The sequence below is a fragment of the Bombus affinis genome, unplaced genomic scaffold, assembly GCF_024516045.1.
Source record: "Bombus affinis isolate iyBomAffi1 unplaced genomic scaffold, iyBomAffi1.2 ctg00000688.1, whole genome shotgun sequence".
In the NCBI taxonomy this organism is placed as follows: domain Eukaryota; kingdom Metazoa; phylum Arthropoda; class Insecta; order Hymenoptera; family Apidae; genus Bombus; species Bombus affinis.
Genome location: NW_026109282.1, coordinates 3,931 through 19,799, shown reverse-complemented (window position 1 = coordinate 19,799; position 15,869 = coordinate 3,931). Strand labels below are relative to the sequence as shown.

The 15,869-nt window shown below is 39.6% G+C and overlaps 1 protein-coding gene across 1 annotated transcript; it reads right to left on the bottom strand.

Annotated features, from left to right (window-relative positions):
- Positions 1-3,843: 3,843 nt before the first annotated feature.
- On the bottom strand, positions 3,844-8,052 carry LOC126928222 (neuropeptide CCHamide-1 receptor-like; the record flags this gene model as incomplete). The annotated part of the gene is made up of 2 exons (XM_050744051.1): positions 3,844-4,756; positions 7,834-8,052. Coding segments are annotated over 2 exons (372 nt in total), but the record flags the coding sequence as incomplete, so codon positions are not given.
- Between the last annotated feature and the right edge of the window lie 7,817 nt (positions 8,053-15,869).

Genomic DNA, 15,869 nt, shown 5'->3' with positions numbered 1-15,869 from the left:
TAAAAAGGCAGAACGAGGCACGAAAACTGTTACATATCGATTCCGGTTTGTAAACCAATTTTAAAGAATTATTATTTTCTATGATAGTAACAAAAAATCAAAATCAGTAAAAATATCGATTTCTACGTCCATTATGTTTTGATTCTATACTTTGTACGGTTCTGCCTTCTTTACATTACAAAAACAATATTTAAAAAATTGTTTGCTAATATCATAACTACATCACAAGATATTTGTTTGTTTCATTATTGTAGTATCGGAAAAAAGGACAGGATTAGGATAATTTAGATTTGTAAAATTCTCCTAATACTATTTATTTAAGATAAATAAAAATAACAGAGATTAATTGGACAGAGAACGATAAATGTTCAACTTGAACTAAAACACAAAAGTCTTATTCCACTCAAATCACTCTGTAAATGAAACATTTAAGTGGGGTATAAATTACTCCGTTCTATAGTATTTCAGGGTTAAGGTTTCAATAAAAATTGATTTACGAATAAAAGAAAGATATGCTCGTGTTGCATCGTAGGTACTACGCGGTCGTAAATCCTATTCGCCGCCATGTAGCCGGAATGAAAGCAATACCATTAGCGATACTAACAGCCTGCCTTATTTGGGTGCTGGCGATTGTTCTGTCGATGCCTGCTGCTCTTTTCTCTCACGTGATGAACGTCGATATAGCAACTAACTCCAGCGTCCACATCTGTAACCCTTTCCCCGTGGAATTAGGCGAGTATCTCACAAGCTGAAATATTGGACATTTCTCCGTGTTTTCATTTCACACCCACGAAGTCGTATTAAATTATTTCTCGTTCTGAAACGCAGGGGCAAGCTATAGGAGAGGGGTGGTGCTGTTCAAGTTCCTGGCCTATTACATCATTCCCCTATTCATCATATCAGCATTTTATTTTCAAATTGCACGACACCTTCAACTGTCCACCAGGAACATGCCCTGCGAATTATCTGCAATGCAGCGGCTGGAGCAAATTCGATCACGCAGAAAGGTTGAGTGAATCGATATTATTATGAAATTATACAATTTTCAAGTAAATCTAATTTTGACACAAAAGTTCTATATTTGGTATACAAATATTTGGTATACAGGTATACCAGTGAAAAGGTGTAGAACAGAGATATTGAAATTGCTACCTGTATGATATTTTTATGAAATTACACTGCTTATATATGCAGTCAGCTTGGAAATAAATTTAAATTGTAATAAATTGTTACTTAGACTGTGATGTAAATTGAGTTATAGCTATAAATTATTTACTTTGAAAAAATTTCACGCTCATCATGTACCCGAGTAACAAGGTGCAAGAAGAAGCGGAATTAATTTAGCGCAAATCTCGAGTCGATGGTGCAATTGTTATAAACTATACTTTACTTACGCAATCTTCGATACGATCAATAATAAGATTATGTAATACGACCTTAAGCCAATATACGGTTAAGCATCGATGAAACAAGTCTAGTCCAACAACTAGAAGAAGGCGTTCCATAACTTCCGGGATAGAATGCTTTTGTGTTTTAGTTCAAGTTGAACATTTATCGTTCTCTGTCCAATTAATCTCTGTTATTTTTACTTATCTTAAATAAATAGTATTAGGAGAATTTTACAAATCTAAATTATCCTAATCCTATCCCTTTTTCCCGATACTACAATATCTATAATAAGATTTCGCAGGTATCTGCCTCAGATCGACCGCGACCTTAGCAGATTTAGTCATCGCTCAATTGATCCTGTAAATATGCTTTCAACGTCTCGACACCGTTGTCGTTAGATAATACGCCTTTGCCCCAACTTTTGAAATATTACGTTAAATAAATTCTCAAGTTCGATATTTAACTTCTTTCGCAGAAGTCTTTTTTATCAGAAAGATAAATGGAGATTAGCTGGAAGAAAACGTCGCCAAGAGAAATAGTCTTTTCACAGCCGAGGAACAAATCTGGGAAGAGTGCAGGCGTTCTAGCATCTACGAAAAATAAAGAGGCGATAACTCGTAGTCGTTCGAGCGAATGGATCATTTTGATTCGCATACAGCGTGTCTTGGTATGGATTGCCAGCGGATAGTAGTTAAATCGAATCTCTCGTCCAGGCGTAATTCTCAGCCGTTATCTAGAGGTGATTTGTCATCGCTGTATTTATAGGCCAATCGATTATATTATTTGTCCGAATTGTTCCATGAAATTGTATTAATCTCGAAACTCTATTTTCACGAAACATAGCTACCGTTATTACTACTACGAAATGGCTCTTTGTTATCAAAATGGAATAGAGAACGGTTGAATGCATTTGACGGATGAAAACATTGGAAAAGTAGAAGTAAGAACCGTGGTTATTGAAGGTTCTGTCGTATCTTCGCTAGACACGCTTCGATGCCACCTTCTATCGAATTAGTCGAAGTGAATCAGAATATCGAGCCGCCTGTGAAGTGATTTTTAAATCAGACAACAAAGACTTTCTGTTATCGAGTATTTTAATACACTGACTTGGTGTATTAGATCAAGCCATTGTACTCACGTTGCATAAAAAGGAATACATTTCGATTGAAATAATAATTGGTCGAAAGACTTGATCAAATATGCGAACGATATTCATCTTAAATTGTGTACGAAGTTTTCAAATAAATTATTGTTTTATATACAACAGAAACGAGGAAGACGTAGAGTTGGCTCGTTGAAGAAACTTCATTGGTCATTGATACGTCGATGTACTTTAAGATGATCGACCGTCACTTTTCATTCAAATACAATACGGAAAGTGAAATTGGATTACATGCTAAAGATATTGCCAGAGAATATCCCGATCTATAATGATTTATAATTAGCATTCTATCCCGGAAGTTATGGAACGCCTTCTTCTAGTTGTTGGACTAGACTTGTTTCATCGATGCTTAACCGTATATTGGCTTAAGGTCGTATTACATAATCTTATTATTGATCGTATCGAAGATTGCGTAAGTAAAGTATAGTTTATAACAATTGCACCATCGACTCGAGATTTGCGCTAAATTAATTCCGCTTCTTCTTGCACCTTGTTACTCGGGTACATGATGAGCGTGAAATTTTTTCAAAGTAAATAATTTATAGCTATAACTCAATTTACATCACAGTCTAAGTAACAATTTATTACAATTTAAATTTATTTCCAAGCTGACTGCATATATAAGCAGTGTAATTTCATAAAAATATCATACAGGTAGCAATTTCAATTTCTCTGTTCTACACCTTTTCACTGGTATACCTGTATACCAAATATTTGTATACCAAATATAGAACTTTTGTGTCAAAATTAGATTTACTTGAAAATTGTATAATTTCATAATAATATCGATTCACTCTACCTTTCTGCGTGATCGAATTTGCTCCAGCCGCTGCATTGCAGATAATTCGCAGGGCATGTTCCTGGTGGACAGTTGAAGGTGTCGTGCAATTTGAAAATAAAATGCTGATATGATGAATAGGGGAATGATGTAATAGGCCAGGAACTTGAACAGCACCACCCCTCTCCTATAGCTTGCCCCTGCGTTTCAGAACGAGAAATAAATTAATACGACTTCGTGGGTGTGAAATGAAAACACGGAGAAATGTCCAATATTTCAGCGTGTGAGATACTCGCCTAATTCCACGGGGAAAGGGTTACAGATGTGGATGCTGGAGTTAGTTGTTATGTCGACGTCCATCACGTCAGAGAAGAGAGCAGCAGGCATCGACAAAACAATCGCCAGCACCCAAATAAGGCAAGCTATTAGTAGCGCCAATGGTACTGCTTTCATCCCGGCTACATGGCGCCGAAGAGGATTTACGACCGCGTAGTACCTACGATGCAACACGAGCATATCTTTCTTTTATTTGTAAATCAATTTTTATTGAAACCTTAACCCTGAAATACTATAGAACGGAGTAATTTATACCCCACTTAAATGTTTCATTTACAGATGGCTGTTGTGCGTGTATTTATTACTGTTGAGAAATGGTTGTTATTTATACGTTCCGAGCTGTCTCGTGCAACAAATGTACCAACTGTAATATTAATATGTTGGCAAGATAGAAATCTTAGATTATATATAGATTTCTGTTTTACAATTTATTTATTATTTTATTTTATTTGCTTTATTACTAAATTTATTACTATTGGACAAGGGTGTTTAACGCCTTCTGTTTTATTAAACGTCACTAACGATACTAATTCAAATATGCAGATAGATCCTGATAATTATTTGACATGGAAGAAATCAAAATTATTTAGCAACGTATCGTTTGTTGGAAATAAGCGTTGTGTTAATAAAATGATATGTAATTTTCAATATAGCGTTAATTGGATTGTTTATAAATGCAGTATTGCAGGGTTAAGATTAAATGATGTCTGATTAAATGAATTCTTCAGTTATACTTTATTTTAACGTTGAACTTTCTTATTAATGTAAATTAATTGATTTTCTTAATAGCGAAAAGGAAATTGGACGTTTGAGATTTCATTTCGATTACTGATTAAAGAGTCGATTGGTCCATTAATGGGGCGGAACTTCACTAAAGTTAGGACGACCAGCCTATCCCTGAGACAACAATTTCCTCAACCGTAACTGGGTTTGACAACTTACCTCTCGGCTGATAACGCGGTCAGAGTGAAAACTGAGACACCGACTGAAATATCCTTGACGCACTCCGATAATTTGCAAACTGTCTGTCCCCACGGCCATGAATCGAATGTGAATATAACAGACGTGAGTGGTACACTCGTTAGGATCACCTGAAATAACCGAAAATTAAAATTAAAAATATACACGTGTATTTTATTGTATTGTATTTCCACGGTCAATTGTACTCGTGTTATTCAATCTACCCTTTATCGAAATTTTATTCGAATATTTTTCTGTACTTTTGCGAAATTTAATTGAATTCTACGAATATATGGGAAACGTTTTAAAATCTGTTTCGTTGAAAACCCTTTATCGAAATTTTATTTGAATATTTTTCTGTAATTTTGCGAAATTTGATTGAATTCTACGAATATATGGGAAACGTTTGAAAATCTGTTTCGTTGAAAACGACGCCTTCGACATTTCGATAGGTGAGAGCGATAAAATAAACAATACTTGATATTATATTTGTACGGCATCGAGCATATAGTAAAATTATTAGGAAAACATTTATCAGGATTCATTGTTATCGAGAAAATTAAAATAAAAACAATCCGCGATTATGATACAGAAAAATCTATTAAAATTATTCGTGATGAATTCACATCCCACGTCCTTTTATCATACCGTGTAACGTTCACTCAATTTGCGAAAAAAAGATTCCCTCATTAACTCGCTAAATTTCGTCTGTAATACGGACGTCTCTGATGAATTTCGAGATAAAAGGGGGATATTAACAGGAACGTTTTGTATTGAATATTATAATAAAAAATGTAGATTAAGCGAATTTTCTGCAATTTCATGCGGGATGTACAAATTTCGTCGTATGATCGAACACTCAATTATGGTGTTGCACTTTTTTCTCAGTGTTAATCGTGAAATACACATTTTCTTTTTGTTTAAGCATGATCGTTCGAACACTATAATCGAGAAAATATTTATTTATGATTTTCACAGATGATATCGTATGGATCGCATTAATCTTTGATTATTCTCCGTCCGGCTATAAATTGTCCATGGATCAAGATGTATAGCTACATATATCATAAAGTAAGCTCGATATCCACGAAAATAAGCGCGTTTATAATCGAACTCGCTATTGGTCCACGATTACGTGTCCAGAACAACGGAATTTTAACGTCTGATTCAAGGTCTCATATAGCATGTGCTTCTTTTAGAAATTATTTATGAAAATATTTGAATATTTCTAGATGTTCTGTCGCGCAACACATCTGCACGCCATCCCGCGCGGCTTGCCAACCAGCGGTCTACCTGCCGTCCTTCTAACACTCCATAGGCCCAAGGACCCACTATAAAGTTGCAATTCTAGCTGCATTGTTCGCACACATGGCCTAAGCACATCTGTTTGCCAGAAAAGACTTTCTAATTCCAGAAGAGTTTTCGGCCGGTTTTTAGAAAGGTCCTTGGGTTTATTATGTGCTCTTAAGAATTACGAAGAAAGCGGAGATATACCTAACGAAAAATCTGAGTTTCCCTGTAAACAATGTCGCCTAGGACCCAAGTTGGTAGGAGGTTTCTTCCTCCTCTCTTCCTTCCTAACATTGGTCCCAACCAATCGACATCGCGGATTATTGCCCTCACTTTACTAACTAAAAATGTAAGCAACGAATCCGCGTTCTTCGTTCAAAGGGCACACCCATACCAAGCTTTCCTCCGTATTCACATTAGAATAAGCTTCAGTGTTTTCCATCGTCTCTCACGGTGACTAGAGTTCCTGCATAACTCTCACCGTTCCTATATCTCTCAGAATTTCCTACCACTGTCAAAGATCTAACGCCTAACTTCTAACATTAAGTCTCATACCGTGCTACTTTCATATCTATATGATCGCAGCGTGATAAGTTATTAAGTGTTTATATCTACTCAATCGTGTATACTAAGTGTTGGAAATATATATTTTAACTCTGTGAGCCACAGTGTTATCATACCTGAATCACCCCTATTATCTTAATCGAAATACGGGGATCGAACTATTCGTGGTGTCGATCATTCTAATCGTAACGGGAATTTACGACTCCCGTTGACGCGTATTCTAACGACCGCGTCTCCCCGCGATAGCTCGAAAATACACTAGAGATTTTTATGAACGTATTACGTGTGTGATAGAAAAAATTTTGAAATTTCGTTACTAGACCATTATGATCATATTGATAATATATGTAACAAACTAAAAAACATGTATAGAAGTTACAAGATATTTATTTCAAGCATACAATTCACAGAAATCGCTATATCATATAAAAATATATTGTATTATACAAGAATAATTATACATTTCTAGGAGACTTAAATTCTTCTATATTATATGTGATAATAAAGAGTAATGTCTGCGTATTTGTACGATATAATACATTTTATCAATATAACCACGACAGTCGGTAAAGACAATAAAACTGTCATAATATATATCCAGACAAATTTTCTACGATGGGCCCTCAGATGCTTTCGTGCGTTATCGTACCTACTTACATTCTACGCGAAATCGATGACGGAGAAAGTACCGGATGTTCTGATGTTCGCTCGCGACAGATTTATACGCGCGATCCGACAGTCTGAATAAATTCGATATATTGCCGGGATACAAATGACATGGGGTCCTAGCAACATTTTCCGATTGACGGGAAATCGAAATGTAAAAAAAAGGATCCCGACGAAGGAAGGAAAGATTTTTCTCATCTATATTCGGAATATTCATGGATTGTTAGTTTTTACCATTCCAGCTTTGTCGCAATTTATTTCCAACTTATTGGACATTCATTTTGATTTATTATATATATTTAGACGCGGAATACAATGGGTAGCAGATGGCTTTTTCAAGATGTATGAATCATAACCACAAGAAGTACAATTAAATATTTATCCCTTCCGTGTTAGTAAGCTGATGAATCTTTTGATTGTGGCTTGCAAGAATAATAGTAGATTAGTTTAATTCTACCCAGTTAATTATTCATGTAGAAATATGTTTTTACAAAATTTATGCTATGAAATTTTGAATACATTTTATATTTTACGAGAGGAAACTTTCGACACGTCTTGTCCATCTGAACGTTTCTCAAACGTGCACGAAATCTTTTTCCATTTTATTCGACGTCAGAGATCCTTTTTTTTAACGTCGGTCTTAAATGATACATTAGAGATAATATATACACATATTGTACTTTCTTACCAAAATATCGCCCAGAGCCAACGAAAATATGTAGATAGTGGATGTATTTTTTGCAGCCGAATCTGCACCCAATGTAATCATCATCAGTCCGTTCCCAAATACACCCACTATCAGGATTATTAAAAATATCCCAGGTACTATGTAGGTTTCCGGGCGATGGATGTATGGAATGTACCCACTCTCCTGGACCAGGCTCGTCACATTCGAATTCAAAGCCATCTGTAAAAGAATAAATCCACGTCTATGCGTTATGTATGTAACTATGCGTTATGTATTTTATTTTCATTTTCAAACGTTGTATAAATAAATAAGTCTCTTTTATATTTATCATTCAAAATATTTTAGTTGGAAATGGAAAGGAATAAGCCTTGCGCTATAGTGTGATTTTTCATTTTCCGATACGCCGTTCCTTTTGTCCCATGCAAAACCCACGCGTCCATATCTGGATGCTCGATAACGAACCGCGGCACAATAAAAACTAATCAGATCGATCGCGTTGCTATATGACCTTTCTACCATTTTAAATTGATATAAACTCAACGACAGCGAGAACTTCGAACGCTGCACGGTACGGCATTTAGATGAGGATTTAGGACAAAAATCAGAATTTGCTGGCCGCGTTCGCACGCTTGCGGGCTACGTTTGCACGTCTGCAGGCCACTTTCTCAGCTTCTACAGTGCGGCGTTTGAATGAGGATTCGGGACAAACATTTTAAAAATATATATAATATGCAGTTTTCCAGAAACTTAATATCAGGGAATTCGATGTGAATAAAAGTCTGTTTACCAAATATCCCTTAGTATTTTCCCTACTTCCTGGTTCAGTTCAAATATTATAATTATTTATTGTTTTTGTCTAGTCTCTTTTCCTAAATTAAAAAAAATAAGATTTTTTGTCAGATATTATAAACATCTAGTAAAGAACAGAGTTTTTATGTAAAAAATTTTGTTGAGACAAGTGTGGTAAAGAATCAGCCTGCGTGACGCTGTTGAGAACTGTTCGACTCGAAAATGCTCGTCGATGCTATTTCGAAACTTCATATTCTGACGAGAAATCAATACAAAAGTAATTAGAATAGAAGCTACTATAATAGAAGCTACAAATTGTTTAGAAAGTCAATTTTCCATGGAAAAAGGTTACTATTGTTGACATGTATAGCAGCAGTCCTCAACTACCTAATGGTGAAATGAACGAATGGTTCAATATAAAAATTTACAGCTGGAAAGATAATTCCAGATTGACTATCATAATGTAAGGGTTTATAATGTAAAGTAGCAGCATTCAAAAGAACAAATAATTCTGAAGGCAAGCTGAATACGTAATTCCAATTTCTAAAAGTTTTTTCAGTTTCGTACCAATATAGACGACTGTTATCGAAAAAATTTTTCAGAAGTCGAACAATGAAAGTTGATAGAGTTGGTCAGTTTAATTTCCACGTGAATCGAATGTGTAATAGATGTCCTGATACCAATCGAATACTAACGATATCGCTTTAACGATACTTGAAAAGGAGTTCTAGCTCTTCTAATAAAGTAAAACGCAGATACACACGAATTAATGAAATCTCGTTCTACATCGTTTGATTTCCAAAGGAATTTCTTATCTTCTTAGGAAACAGTGTTTTATACGTAGTAACGATACCATCGATGAACGTATGTGTAAATTTCACGAGCTGAGTCGCGTATCTTGCACGATCGTATTCTTCGAAACTTTATGGCTCCCCATAACGATTCTCCCGTCTGTGAAACTACGTATTGTCTTGCTTCGTTACCGGCGAAGTTAAACGTGGTGTCGAAGTGATATTTCACGGATTTGATAAATAAGAGAAATGGAACGAAATCGATTGCGTTCGAAAGAAATTGCACCATCTGAGTTTAATTTATCCACGTCGCAGAAGCGCTGAAACCTCGTTATTTCACAAACATTTCCAACGATTTCATCACGCTTTCGTGATTTCGTGACTGGTAATATATTCCTTTCGATTCCCTGTTTGTAGAATTTTACGAAGATCTCTGCAGCTTCAGCGCGATGTTCCATGTCCCATGAATCAGACTAGATTTACGCCTGAACTTCGTGAACGAGTTTGAAGCGAATACAACGTGTGACGAGTTTCGTGCCATGCGTTAAAAGAGTCCAACTTAGTTTTCAAACAGTCAGTGAAACGTAAAGCAACCCTGGCCATGGTATAAAAGGATATACAGGGTGTTAAAGCTGTGGACGATATTTATAGGATTTTATATATTACATGTCAAACGTGAAGGTAATGAAAAAACGCTTATATAGAAAAATATTATTCGAGGCTTATTTTTTAATATACATAGTTGGTTAACGAATTATTTTCGAAATAAATATTTATCCAGGATAGTTATTCGAAAATCATTTTAAATTCACCGATAGCTGCATAGATCGATGAATCAGCTGATGAAACTTTCTCTTCATTCTATTCACATCTCGCGTTTCTCATTTTGAGTCAAATAGAAATTAAATATATAACAATGGAAATTCTATCGTCGTTTATTTTCTCAGGAACAAGGGACGTAAAGTTCGAGTAAAATAAAGAGAAAAAGCCGTAATTCATAAATTTTTACCGCAAAATTCAATTGTTTATGAATTGAAAAATAAGCTGTAAATCTTTTTGTGTGAGGTGATGGGCGTGATAGGTCTAGAATAATCACTCGTATCGTTAACAATAACAATTTATTAGTTTATGTTCGTGATATACACTCGTGCGTAGAACACGCGATACAATTATCGGTTCGCGGTTGCAAGTTCGAGCTCGGTGGGATACGTTTCGCGGTGCGATTCACGTCGGAACGATTGTACCAGATGTCGAGAAGTTCGGATTCGCTATTACGGCCAACTACCAACGGTCACTTCGGAATGGCGTCTCTCGCTCGTCTCGCGGCTCACGACAGAATTGAATGAATTTGTGTCGCGATGATGCTCCTTAGGAAAACTGTGCTTGGGTGTGTCTAAGGATACGAAATCATCGGATTCGTTGAGAAAAGCGTTAGTTCAGAGGGTGAGGGAAATGGACGTCGCTGTCAATTGGCTAAATCGTGAGTTGGTGGTTGGAAAGAGATGGCAACTGCCCTTGAGAGAAAGTTGCTAGCGAGGAGCGTCGTACGTGAGGAAAAGCAGATTTCCGTAGTGGGTGGTATGTGTAGGGACTATTGAGACAAAGGCTATCTGTTCCTTTAGAGAATCTTAGCTGCATGGATCCTAAGATTTATTGCGGGTCCTTAGGCTCGCTGTAAATATTCGGAGAGAGTGTATCGACATCTGGCAATCATCTGTTCGCAAGGTAGAGTCCTTGTGTAGCGAGGCACGGGACAGAAACCGTTGGGAAGTTTGCTGTCGAGTGCCGCTACAGTACCCCCTTACCAGTGACAACGTTTATCTTTTTTTCTTACATCTCGCAGGTAGTTATGACCTATTATCTTATCGCAGACCCGCCTGAAAGCGATCAGGAAAGCGAACTCTCCTGCCCGCGCGCGTGGTGTGATGAACTCCTGAGTCATCTTCGCTTTGCTGTGCCTGCTCGGCGTTTTGCGTAGTTGTGGTTTTGCGCGGTATAAACGTAACGAGGGTTTCTGCGCTGGTTTCTCGTTGCTGTTGTTCAATGTCGTCGGATACAATAAAAGCGGGTTTCAAACGATCTATGGAGACTATTACGTTTTTATTGTTTATTTTGACGGTGAAGGTCTTTGTTCCACGCTGTATAACCTGGTAAGGTCCGTCGTAAGGCGGTTGTAACGGGCCACCGCTCGCGTCGTGGCGTACGAATACGTATGGTGATGTTTCGAGCTCGCGGAACACGAAAGTTTTCTTGTCGCCGTGTCGCGTAATCGAACGAGGCCTGATTTTCTCAATTCGCTCCTTTAAACGGTTCGCGAATTCCGAGTTGGGCTGTTGCTTTGTCGGCGCGAAAAATTCTGTCGGCAATCGTATGCCGGTGCCGTAAACCATTTCAGCGGCCGTCGCGTTCAGGTCCTCCTTGATAGCGGTTCTTATGCCAAGTAAAACAATTGGTAGGATTTCTACCCAGTTGCTCGTATTGTGACATTTTATTGCTGCCTTTAATTGCCGATGTAAACGCTCTACCATCCCGTTGGACGCGGGGTGATAGGCTGTCGTGCGTAGATGCTTAATGCCGAGCAACCGGCACAGTTCGTTAAATAAGTTTGATTCGAATTGGCGTCCTTGGTCGGTTGTTATTTTTGCAGGCACGCCAAAACGAGCTATCCATGTAGAAAGGAGGGCCGAGGCAACGGTTGTCGCTTCCATGTCGGCGATGGGGATGGCTTCAGGCCAACGCGAGAAACGGTCTATGCACGTTAGACAATATCGGTAGCCTTGCGAATATTGCATCGCGATAATGTCTATGTGTACGTGCTCGAACCGGCCTGCTGTTGTTTCGAACGTTCCGACGGGTGAGGATACGTGCCTGGTGACTTTGCATCGTTGACACGGGATACATTGTCGTGCCCAAGTCCGGCAATCTTTGTTTACGGACGGCCAAATGAAACGCGACGTCACCAACTTTTGCGTGGCACGTATCCCTGGGTGGGAAAGTCCGTGGAGCGAATTGAATACGTCGCGCCGCAAAGATTTCGGTACGTACGGTCTTACAATGTCGGCTGATACGTCGCAGTATATTTCTGCGTCGTAACCGGGAAAGCGTATCTTCTTTAACCGTAACGCGGTTGTACCGGAGTTGACGATATCGCTTAGTTCGTTGTCGTTTTCTTGCGCGGCGGCGAGAGTTTGATGGTCCACGGCCTTCCCTATTGCTTCGATGCGCGACAGAGCGTCGGCTACGTTATTATCTAGCCCCTTTATGTAACGTATATCTGTGCTGAATTGACCGATGTAGTCTAGGTATCGGAATTGTCGCGGCGAACACTTTTCTAACTTTTGTCTGAACGCGTAGGTAAGAGGTTTGTGGTCGGTATATACTACGAAGTTTCTGCCTTCTAAAGCGTGTCGGAAGTGTTTGATTGCGGTGTATATTGCGAGTAGTTCGCGATCGTACGCGCTATATTTTTGCTGCGCGGGGGTCAGAGATTTCGTAGCGAACCCTAGCGGTTGCCATTCGCTATTCGCGTGTTGTTGTAATACCGCTCCCACGGCGTAGTCGGACGCATCTACCGAGAGGCTGATAGGCGCACCTGGTATCGGATGCGCCAGCATCGTGGCATCCGCGAGAGCGCGTTGCGATTCGCGAAAGCTGTTATCCGCCTGTTCCGACCACTCTATGGGCGCGTTGCCCTTTTTCGCGCCTTTTAACAAATCATTGAGCGGCTTGAGTGTTTTTGCGGCCCCCGGTATAAAACGTCGGTAGAAGTTTATCATACCGAGGTACCTACGTAGCTGCTTAGCGTTCGCGGGTTTCGACAATTTTATAATCGCTTCGACGCGTTCGGGCGGCGGTTTAATTCCGTCGGAGTTTACCGAGTATCCGAGGAAAGTAATTTCGTGCACGCCGAATTCGCATTTCGTGGGGTTTATCACGACGCCGTAATTATTGAGGCGGTCGAACAGAATTTTCAAATGTTCGCGATGTTGACTTTCGTCGTCCGATGCTATTAGGAAATCATCGATGTACGCGTAGACGAAATCGAGCCCACGTGTGATTTCGTCGACGAATCGCTGACATGTTTGCGCGGCGTTCCGAAGCCCAAACATCATGTTTGTTGCTTCGAAGAGGCCGAACGGTGTTGCTATCGCGGTTTTTTCGATGTCCTCGGGCGCGATCGGAATTTGATGGTACGCGCGGACGAGATCGATCTTTGAGAAGATTCGCTTACCAAACAGATAATGCGCGAAGTCTTCGATATGCGGCGGTGAGTACCTGTCGGGTACGGTGCGGGCGTTCAACGCGCGGTAGTCGCCGCATGGTCGCAGGTTTCCGTCCTTTTTCGGCACTACGTGCAGAGGTGATGCCCACGGGCTTTTCGATGGTCGCATCACACCCTGCTCGATCATGAGCTCGAATTCCTCCTTTACCTGTTTAAGTCGATCAGGTGCGAGACGGCGGGGTTTGTTGTAGACCGGCGGGCCAGGCGTGGTTTCGATGTGGTGTACCACGCCGTGTCGAGTCTTCTCTTTTCCAAAAATCGGTGGGCGGGTGAGGTCCGGGAATTCTGCCAGGAGTTGGTGATATGGTGATTCGCCGATAATGGTCTTAACGGACACTTCGTCTGTCGTGTCGGTGTATCCCCTCGATGACATTCGAGTTGCCGTGTCGGTGAGGCTTTTGTTTCGCGCGTCCACGAGCAACCCGTAATGGCTTAGGAAGTCCATGCCGATGATGGGGGTTTGCACGTCGGCTACCGTAAAGTTCCATCTGAATGCTCTGCGTAGGGACAGGTTTAGCTCCATCGCTAAAGTGCCGTACGTTGCGATGCGCGTCCCATTGGCAGCGAATAGTTCATACGGTGTTTTCTTTACGTCCGTGGATAGCCTGCTTCGGGGATAAACGCTGATATCAGCACCGCTGTCAACTAAGAATGAAGTCTTCGTTCTCTGGTCCAGAACAAAGATGCGGCGAGATCCTAAGCCGTTGTCGTTCGCCGCTTTTACGGACGGCTGGTGTCGTTTCCCGACTTCCACTTACAAGGGGCGTTACATTTCCTGGCGCGATCGCCAAACCTCGCATGATAGAAGCACATTCCGTCCTGGCGCGGGTTATCTCGCGAACGCGAACGGCGGCGGGGTCGGGTGAGAGAATTCGAGCGTCTTCGTGGTCGACGATGCCCGTCGATTCTCATAGCCTTCATTCCGTCTAGCGCCATATTTTGACCTGTTGAATGATACACTATAAATGTCGCCCACTTTTCCTCATCATCTTGTTACAAGTATCGTGTTAAAGATGTAGTCCTCAAAGTGTTTTTTTAATCGTCTACAATCCCAGATGAAAGGAGAACTATCGTATTACGTTCTCTTAGAGCAATTGAAAAATAACTCTCATACTTGCGATCGAAACATTCAATCTGCTAGTTTCAGACCCGTTAATGGCACCAGTACCATGCCCTCGACATTCGGAATATGGTAGGGTGAAATTGAATTACGGTTTTGGAATTTCTCGATCGCAAAGAGAAATGATCGTGATAGAAGGAGTATACCTTGTGTCAGACTCTATCAGTTGAAGTAAATTTACGGAAAACAGAATGCCACGGAAATGTGTCAAGTTTGACATAATCCAATCACATAGATTATTAGAAATATTATAATTATTAAAAATGTAACTCCCTCCGATAATGCACCAGTAAAATCATCTTGTTCCGGTATGCAAGCGATACACAATTTTATAAACTATACTATTATTATTATACTATTCTTTGCATAAGTAAAATACACAAAATTTGGCAAATATCGACAGGCATTTAGAAATCGCCCTACTACTATAGCTCGCACACGGAATTAAAAGGATTGTCATTGCATTCATAGTTGCAGTAGTATTTGCAATAATTGATATTAATGACGTTATGCGAATATTATCCGCCTTGTCGCTGAAAGTGATTATTCGAAATTGCTTCGGACTGAAATGCCGTGAATTCGTTGCGACAGAGAGTAACAGGTGTCATGTTGTAAATACAACGCAGCGGGACGCGACTAAATGTAATTTTATAATAACGACAATCCTGGTCGTACTCGCGACGAGCGAAATGGCGATTGCGATGCGCAGATTTAACGTTGTAAAAATACGTCTGTCATATACATATTCTATGGTGTGCCACGATCAACGGACTGAAACCGATTGCCGATGAAGTATGGCCGAAAAATGGACGATGTATGTATAACTACGTTTCAACGATCTATTCTAATGGGCCACGCAAATTCATTCACGTTCAAATTCGACCAGTCGTGCGAAAAACGCGATTTTATTCTTTTATTCTTAAAGGCGATAATCTGGTTTCATGTATAGAATCAGTACACAATAAAAGCAGCTGATATTACGATATTGATTTATCGTTTTCACGAGTGTTGGATTCTCTGTACCTGTTATAGGAAATTTGCCCAGTTTGATATT